At 38.1% G+C, this 9,225-nt stretch overlaps 2 protein-coding genes across 3 annotated transcripts; both read left to right on the plus strand.

Moving 5' to 3' along the window:
- Nucleotides 1-524: 524 nt before the first annotated feature.
- LOC113289567 (cysteine-rich receptor-like protein kinase 10) lies at nucleotides 525-4,739 on the plus strand. Its single transcript, XM_026538853.1, has 11 exons — nucleotides 525-1,366; nucleotides 1,596-1,722; nucleotides 1,860-2,083; nucleotides 2,296-2,355; nucleotides 2,543-2,671; nucleotides 2,769-2,893; nucleotides 3,008-3,218; nucleotides 3,314-3,551; nucleotides 3,637-3,787; nucleotides 3,868-4,217; nucleotides 4,389-4,739. The coding sequence occupies exons 1-10, from the start codon at nucleotides 709-711 to the stop codon at nucleotides 4,183-4,185; spliced, it is 2,241 nt and encodes a 746-aa protein (XP_026394638.1). The 5' UTR covers nucleotides 525-708; the 3' UTR covers nucleotides 4,186-4,217; nucleotides 4,389-4,739.
- An 89-nt stretch (nucleotides 4,740-4,828) lies between these two features.
- On the plus strand, nucleotides 4,829-6,769 carry LOC113289568 (lysM domain-containing GPI-anchored protein 2-like). 2 transcript variants are annotated; one of them, XM_026538855.1, is made up of 4 exons: nucleotides 4,829-5,734; nucleotides 5,835-5,985; nucleotides 6,112-6,356; nucleotides 6,481-6,769. In XM_026538855.1, the coding sequence occupies exons 1-4, from the start codon at nucleotides 5,083-5,085 to the stop codon at nucleotides 6,585-6,587; spliced, it is 1,155 nt and encodes a 384-aa protein (XP_026394640.1). In that variant the 5' UTR covers nucleotides 4,829-5,082; the 3' UTR covers nucleotides 6,588-6,769. The 2 variants fall into 2 exon arrangements, with proteins under 2 accessions (XP_026394640.1, XP_026394639.1); XM_026538854.1 differs by having other exon boundaries at nucleotides 6,112-6,348.
- Nucleotides 6,770-9,225: the final 2,456 nt, after the last annotated feature.

The following is a 9,225-nucleotide window of genomic DNA, read 5'->3' on the forward strand; positions in this document are numbered from 1 at the left end:
CTGATATTTTACCAAACACACTTTAACTAGTTTTTTAATCAGCTTTAACTTTAGTTAATATTTTACCAAACGTCAAACTACTTTTTTCTCACAGCACATCAACCAACTCACAGCTGGAAAGTGCTCTTACAAAAACTGCAACAATACCAAACTAAGCCTTAGACTCTCTAAAAACCGTATAGAGACATGGTAGGCTCCATAAAATGGGCCCCATGCAAATCCCAGTGGGGCAAGTCCAAACTAATGAGTCTATACCGTTTTAAGTTTGTCTAGTTTCCCGGTTTTTTTAGTACGACTCGGTTTTTTATCATTCCACTACAACCATTTTTCTCATAATGGTGGCCATGATAAATATCGGCAATGATAACATATGAGTTTGTGATCAGGATCCCATTTAGTTGTCTAGTCTCTAGTGGTATATGTAGGTCCAGCCGTGGTTGACATTTCTGTTTACCTCGTCAAAGTCTCCCTTTGTCTACATTCGCAGCCAATAATGATTCAGACCAACTAGCTGGTTCTAACTAACTGTAGCCAACGACTTGAGGCCGATTTAACAACAACTTCAGCAGCCTCACTCTTTCAGTTCCTTCTGCCTCTCAGTCCTTTCTCATTACTCCTCTCCCAACTCCCAATTCCCAGCCTATCCCATGCAGAATTAAATGAGTCTTCTTCCAGATCCAGAGAGGTAGAGAGAACGTATGGAACAAGATGTTGTTCAGCAAATTCCTCTTCTGTATCTTGATTCTTTTCACTCAAGCTTTTTCAGCAGTAAAATCTCAAGGTTTCCCATGTAAAACACCGGCAAAGTGCCAATCTCAAGTTGGTTATTTACCAGGGAACGTTACAACTCTTTCGAAAATTGCAACTCTGTTTGGAGTAAAAGACTTCAATTCTTTACTTGGAGCTAACAATTTACCACTTGATACACCACCAAGCCAATCAGCGGCTGTGAACGTGACTGTCAAAATTCCGTTCACCTGTTCTTGTAACAACGGAACAGGAATCTCGGATAAAAGTCCGATTTATAAAGTAAAAACAGGTGATTTTCTAGATCACATAGCGAGGGATATATTTTCATTGTTGTTTACGTATCAAGAAATTGCAGCCGTGAATAAAATTAGGAATCCCGAACATATTGACGATGGTCAAGTACTGAGGATTCCTCTACCGTGTAGCTGTGACAAATTGGATGGAAATCAAGTCTTTCACTATGCACATGTGGTGGTGCGTCATAACGGTGACGGAGATGTGGAAACTTTGGATATGATTGCGAGGGAGCTAGGGGTTACAGTTGAAAGTATATTGAAACTTAATGGTGGTAAGGAAGAGCCTGATCCTGAAACAGTTCTTGATGTTCCGTTAAGAGGTTAGTCACTACTCATCATTACCCTATAATTAATGCGCAGGCTGTTTATAAACGAGTGGCAGAGTCGGTATAACCAGCTGGCTTCCAAAATCCAAACCAATGAAAGGCTGTAACGATGCAACTTAATAAAAATGGAAAGAAAAAAAAACGACTGTCATATTGAATGCAAATCAAGCTTTGCAAAATAGCGAGTTGCATAACTTGGTAGTCTTTTTATTGTGCAATGCAGCTTGTAAGTCTACCGTAAGCAATAATACATCTCCGGATTTCCCGTTGCTAGTCCCTAATGGGACTTACGCTCTTACTGCCAACAACTGTATCAGGTGCAAGTGTGACTACAACAACAAAAACTCGACGTAATTCTCTTTCTCATTACGTATACGTAATTAAGTTTGTTTAACCTTTATCTTGACCGACAAAGTATTATCGACGTTATTCTCTGTCTCCTATATATTTCAGTTAGTAATGTAAACATTGATAATGCTGAATGTAGATTGCATTGCGAGCCATCTCCTCCAGAGGTCAAAGTTCAGAATTGGCAACAATGTCCTTCTGTCCGATGCATAGGCAGTGGAGCCGAAGCCAATGCATCGAGTTATGCGCTCGGGCAAATATCCTACATAGCTGGTTGTGATGAGACTAGATGTGCATACACTGGTTACAACAACCGGTCTAGGACAATCTCTGCATCCCTAGTCAATGGATCCATATGCCCTGGTGAGTACCACAACCACATACTCAAACTTTAACGATTGCTCTGCCACCTTTGAAGTATCAGAACCCCGATTACCTCATCAACACTCTCAAATTTATGTTTACAGGTCTAACTATTTTATACTGGTTTCCTTGTGCATGCATTTTGTTAAATTTTTAATTTTTTGTTAAGATTGTAATGTTAAGACTTGAGATTGCTTGTTTATATCACACAGACGTCACTCTGTTAGCCCTCAAACCACCGCCATCATCAACAAATGCAACTACACCAAATTGTACGTACTACTTAGTACTCCTTTATTATTTGATCTTTTCAGCTCAAGAGGAAAATAAGCAAACAATTCAAATTTGATTTGATTCCAAATTCATTCTAGTAACAATCTAACTCAAAGAGTTCAGTTTGGGTATTGAAGTACTCCACTGTACGCTGCTCTTAATTGTAAAATGTTTGTATTCGTGCAGCAAAGGGAAAGAACTCATTCACACTTGCTATTAGTATAGGCATTCCTTCAGTTATTGCAGTACTTTCAGCCATCGCAGTTTGGCTCTTCTGTTTCAGTAGAAAGAAACCAGAGGTGAAGAAATTGGAAGGCAAGTTGCTATAGCCCCAAACATGAATATCTGCTGCAGCATATGGTTTCAGAGTATTTCTTATTTGATTCATTTTATTGTTGTTCTGCTCATGAAGATGTCGATGATGAGATTCGAAGCGCAGAATCCTTGCAATTCGACTTCATTACGTTAAGGGATGCAACAGACAATTTCTCTGAAGCTAATAAGCTTGGAGAAGGTGGATTTGGCGCGGTTTATAAGGTACTCAAACATATACAAGATATATACATGTAAACTGATTTCTTATAGGTGATGATGGTTTTTGAAGTTTACATATAAGAACTGTTCTTCTTCGGCTTTTTTTAATGTTCTCAGGGTACACTTGAGGACAGGCAAGAAATAGCCGTGAAGAGGCTATCAGAAAATTCATGTCGAATTGAACAAGAGTTCAGAAATGAAGTCATCTTAGTAGCCAAACTTCAACACAGAAATCTTGTAAGGCTTCTTGGTTTCTGTCTAGCCGGTGAAGAAAAATTGCTCATCTACGAATTTATGCCAAATGCAAGCCTTGATCAATTCATATTCGGTTTGCCTCATACTCTTTGCCCGTGTATTGTTATTTTGATACATAGACTAAATTGAGGACCTAAAAGTTTGGCTAACTGGTTGCGTGGATTGCAGATCCAATAAAAAGCACATATCTGGATTGGGAAAGACGATACAAGATAATAGAAGGAATAGCAAAAGGACTCCTCTATCTTCACGAGGAGTCGCGCCTTAAAATTATCCATCGAGATCTCAAAGCTAGCAATATATTATTAGACACGGACATGAATCCTAAAATTGCAGATTTTGGCACGGCTAGGCTTTTTGTGGTTGACCAAACTCATGCCAGTACAAACAGAATAGTTGGAACGCAGTAAGTATAAGAACAATCAATTGTTCAGAACCGCTCCCAAGAAATCTTTGAGATATTTATTTTGTTTGGGTTTTGGGTTTTGCAGTGGCTACATGGCTCCAGAGTATATATTGCATGGGCAATTCTCCGCGAAATCAGACGTTTATAGTTTTGGTGTCTTAATTTTAGAGATCCTTAGTGGACAGAAGAATAGCCGTTTTCAGAATTCAGAAATGGCTCGGGACCTTCTCAGCTATGTGAGTCTCACTCATATACACAGTACTTGTTTACTTATGGTAACAGGATGAATAACTTAACATGGGATAAATTGATGCAGGCATGGAGACATTGGAAGAAAAACTCCGCTTTAGATTTGTTAGATCCAGTCGTTAAGGACACATGTTCAGGAAATGACGCGATGAGGTGCATCCTTATTGGGCTATTATGTGTTCAAGAAAATGTTGCAGACAGACCGACAATGCGGAGGGTTTTCCTAATGCTTAACAGCGACTCCGTCACTCACGGTGTACCTTCACCACCTCCATTTTACACTGGTCACACTGAAGAGCAAGGAACTATGAAAGGCATGTCAACTACTGAATATGCAGCGTTGAGTGTGAATGAAACTTCAATGAGTGAACTGGAGCCTCGTTGAAAATGTGCTACGCTACTACATTTGCATATACGGTACATATCCCGTTCTTATTATTTATTTTCTTTTTTCCTTAGTTGGCACTTGGCAGTACCTAAATATCTGGTTTTCCAGATTTATTATCTTATCCTTTTTTTTTCATTCAATTTTACTGAAATTAGTCCTCTGTTTTAGTTCTGTAACTAAACTTACATTTCATATTACAGTTTGGAAAAAATGGCTACAGACTTTCAGCGCAAACCGAAGCGTGCTCTTTTGGTAGTTCTTTAAACCTATGCTATGAATCATATGGTAATGGTACATAACTCAGGATGCTGTCTATAGACGGGCAAGTACCGGAGTCCGTCCGGTATCCGCGATACAAGCAGACCATCAGTAGTTTTAGAAAACTCTAGGTGCATAAATAACCGTACTAAAAAAATTTAGTCAACATTCGTGTATATATAAAAATATTTGAAGGATGAGTTTGTTTCTAAACCAAGATATTCATTACAATGATCGTGTCATAAAAACCATTATCTGCAGTTGCTTGTATTCAAGGGTTTCTTCTTTCTATATTTCTCGATTTTAAGCGCGTCTTCTTTGCACATGGTCGTGTTAATCTTCTCTGTAACCAATGTCAATGGATGAGCATAAAGTCAAACATTTCTCAGACATGAATAAACCAAGAAACTTAATATACTACTACTAGTAGTATTTTATGAAAAATGACATGATTTTATATAAATCATACTCCTCCTCAGCTTTTGACCATACCAAATGACATCGAAAAATAAATTATAGTCAAACTAAACCAACCAGTATGGCAAATTGCATATAACCAATCCCCTCTCACTGCTCCATTTCGCATCCTGTTACATTAAAATTTCATTCATCAACACAGTTCCTCCATTGTAAACAATGTTGTTAAGCAAATTCCTCTTCTGTATCTTACTTTTCTTTGTTTTAACTTTTTCATCAGCAGAATCTCTAGGTTTCACTTGTAAGTCTAATACAACTTCCAAATGTAAATCTCTCGCTGGTTATGTATCACCCAACGCCACAACTCTTTCAAGCATCGTAAGTCTGTTCGGAATAACAGACTTCAATTCATTGCTCGGAGCTAACAATTTACCAATACGAACAAAACCAAGCAGATCAGTGGCCGCCAAGGAGACTATCAAAATCCCCTTCACTTGCTCTTGCAACAACGGAACTGGGATTTCTGATAAGGGTCCGATTTATAAAGTGCAATCAGGAGAGTCTTTGTATCACATCGCCACGGATTTATTTGGATTCTTAGTTACAACAGACGAAATAGCAGCAGTCAATAATATTAGTAATCCTGACTTGATTGATGTTGATCAGCTTTTGCGGATCCCACTTCCTTGCAACTGTGATGATGTAGATGGAAATCGAGTCCTTCATTATGCTTACAAAGTGTCTCCTAATAAAAGTTTGGAGATGATTGCTAAGGAGTTTGGGGCTACAGAAGAGAGTTTATTGATACTCAATAACCTTACTGATGCTAAACAACTCGAGGCAGAATCAATTCTTGATGTTCCATTAAGAGGTCAGTGGTTGCATTAATTGTTTCGTTTTTAGACAAAGTGAAGATCTGCTGTTAACTACGAGTAGCTAGTTGCTAACTTGCAAGTTATTCTGGAATGCAGTTTGTACTTCTATGATAAGGAATACTTCGGCAGATTATCCTTTGCTTCTCCCGAATGGGACTTACACTTTTACGGCTAACAATTGTGTCAAGTGCTCTTGTGACTCCAGCGGCAAATATTGGGAGACATTTCTAGAACCCAAAAATTGGACGTAATTATCTCCTTCATTTTAGTGCTTTAGACGATTACATTAACTGTTTTTGACTTGGTACTTTTGTTAAATATAGATTCAAGTTTAATTCTAGTGTTAAGTTTGCTTATGCTGAACTGAATTCAGGTTATACTGTGAGCCATCTCCTCCAGAGGTAAAGGTTCGTAACTGGAAAGAGTGTCCTACGACCACGTGTGTAAAAGAAATCGAGCCAGGAAATAATTGGGGTGTTCAACTCGGGATGAGCATTTTTGATAGTCGCTGCAGTGATGTTGAGGGGAAGCACAACGAGTGGTCTTGTGCATACACGGGATATAACAGTCGGCGTCAGACTGTGTCAGTATACATGGTTAACGAAACAAGGTGCATCAGTAAGTACAACATATTTTGAGGGCAAATTTTTGAAAGTTTGAATTTTAGTCTTTTAACTGAATTTTCTGCTGTTTGAACTTTGAATGTTATAAGTGTTGTTTAACGTATGTTACCTTATCACAGGAGGACCATCGTCCGGTTCATCAAAGATGAGCACGCAGTCCTCGAATTTGGTATCGTTCTTGATAAACTTCGGTTTACTTCTCTGCAGTGCACTTATATCCAGTTAGTGCGCTATATTATGGTATCTTCCAAGCAGTTTCCAGGGTATCTTTTTATTTTTTTTTAATCTCCTGTCGAGTATCTCATGTTTCTGCAAAATGATTCAAATCTGTAAGATTTCATATTCTTTGTAACTTGAGATGAGCCACGTTTTAAAACATAAATCAGACCGAATGGGATCTTCTACTCATTTCTCTTTTCTTCCGTGGATGGATTCTATATAAAACAACATTTAATTTGGAGGGAAGATCCATGAACACTCGTATATATTATGTATACACGCATAAATACTACCATTTTGAAAATTAGCTATTGAAAATTAACAGTTGAAATTAAAATCGGTAGATGGTGAGATTCGAAATTTTTTTTTTAGGAATATGGAGTCCTATATTGTAGATCCATGGACACTCGTATATATTGTAGATCGCTATATATTCATTGTTGTTTGAGTTTTATAAGAAAAATGACATCAATCATATGAAACAGTGTATATATAAGGGTGTCCATTGACAAAGATTGTCATGGCATAGAGATCTGATGAAAGGGTTTCAGTCGATTGACAAAGATGTCTGGCCTGGTAATGGTCAGATAGTTTAGGCTTCCTACTAGCTGTCTATATAGAGTAGGATTAGGAAGAGCTTTTGCTTTCAACATGATTGAGATTCACATTCAATTCAAGTGGTGTTTCTGCAATCTTAGAATCAGTGAGACAAGTACGATGCAAAATTTCAGATGCATACTTGACTTGTGAAATGAAATACCCTTCTGAAAATTTGTCAACTTCTACTCCAAGAAAGTATCTCAAGAAACCAAGATCCTTCATTTCAAAACTAGAGTGGAGATGAGATTTAAGAGATTGAATACCTTCTAAATCACTGCCTGTGATGACCATATCATCAATATAAAGCAAAAGGAGAACCATTCCCTTACCAGTTGATCGAACAAACATAGCAGAGTCATAAGGACTTTGAGTCCATACTTAGGATTGCAGTTGAAATTTTTTCAAACCAAGCACGAGGTGCTTGTTTTAGCCCATAAAGCCTTGCGCAACTTACAGACTTGATTTGGAGCATGATCCAAACCAGGAGGTGGCCTCATATAAACTTCCTCTTGAAGTTCATCATGAAGAAATGCATTCTTAACATCCATTTGGTGGAGATCCAATTTGCGAGCAGAAACAACAACAAGTAATGTGCGAACTGTAGTCATTCTGGCAACCGGAGCAAACGTTTCTTCATAATCAATACCATATTCCTGTGTATATCCTTGTGCAACTACACGTGATTTACGACGATCTAACGTACCATATGATTTAATCTTGACCTTGCAAACCCGTTTACTTCCTACAACAAGTTTTCCAGGAGGTAAATCAACCATGTCCCATGTACCAGCTTGTCTATGAGCAGTTAGTTCTTCTCCCATCGAGTCTTGCCACTCTGGTATTGCTGCAGCTTCCCTGAAGTTTTTAGGTTCATGTTCTGCTAAAATAGTAGTTAATGAGCAGTGATAGTCAGATAACTTAGCTGGTGGCCGTCTTGTGTGAGGAGGCAGTTGAGAAGTTTCATGAGAAGGATCCCCATGTTGAATTGTTGCATTCAGATTGTCCATAGAGTGGTCAATAACTGCTTCTGTGGATTCTGTGGGTTCAACAGGAGGAGGAAGAAAGACATTGCTGACAGGAGTGCTAGGAGATGTTGAGGCAGATGGAGATTCATCATTAAATGGGTCTAAATAAGAAAAGTTTTCTAGAGTTGATGCTTTACTACTAGGAAGTAACCAGAATCGTATCTTTCCCCAGAAAGTGACATGACGAGAAATACGTAATATCCTACTTTCTGGATTGTAACATCTATACCCTTTCTGCTCTATGCCATAACCAAGAAATACACAAAGTGTTATTTTTGCCAAGTTTATTGCATTCCCTTTCAGACAGTAGGACAAAGCAAATGGAACTAAAAACACGCAACTCTGAATAGTTTGGTTTCTTATTATATAATCGTTCATAGGGAGATACACCACCTATAACAGCAGTAGGAACTTGATTGATAGTGTAAACAGCAGTGAAAACAGATTCACCCCAAAATTTAGAGGGAACATAAGAGAGTAGAAGTTGGGTTCTAGCTGTCTCTATGATATGACGGTGTTTACGTTTTGCGACACCGTTCTATTCTGGTGTTTCAGTACAAGATAACTGTAGAAGGGTACTTTCAAATTTCAAAAAATCTTTGAAAGGATTGGATATGTACTCACCTCCCTGATCTGCACGAAATATTTTGATAGATTTTTCGAATTGAGTTTTGATCATATTGGAGAGGTCAATGTAGATTCTTAGGAACTCTGATCTAGAACTTAAAAGGTACACCCATGTATAACGAGTGTAATCGTCAATGAAAATGACATAATACAAAGCTCCTCACTTTGAAGCAATGGGATACTTTCCCCAGACATCTGAATGAATGAGATCAAAAGGTGCAGAAGAAAAAGTAGTAACGTTATTAAATAGAAGAGCCGGTTGTTTACCCATCTTACAAGCAATACAGTAAGGTTCTTTGTCCAAGGGAACATTACCTAGCAACCCTTTATTAATCATATAGGAAAGACGATAAAATGAGACATGGCCTAGCTTAGAGTGCCAAGAAATAAAAG

Source organism: Papaver somniferum, chromosome 6 (genome assembly GCF_003573695.1).
Source record: "Papaver somniferum cultivar HN1 chromosome 6, ASM357369v1, whole genome shotgun sequence".
Classification (NCBI taxonomy): domain Eukaryota; kingdom Viridiplantae; phylum Streptophyta; class Magnoliopsida; order Ranunculales; family Papaveraceae; genus Papaver; species Papaver somniferum.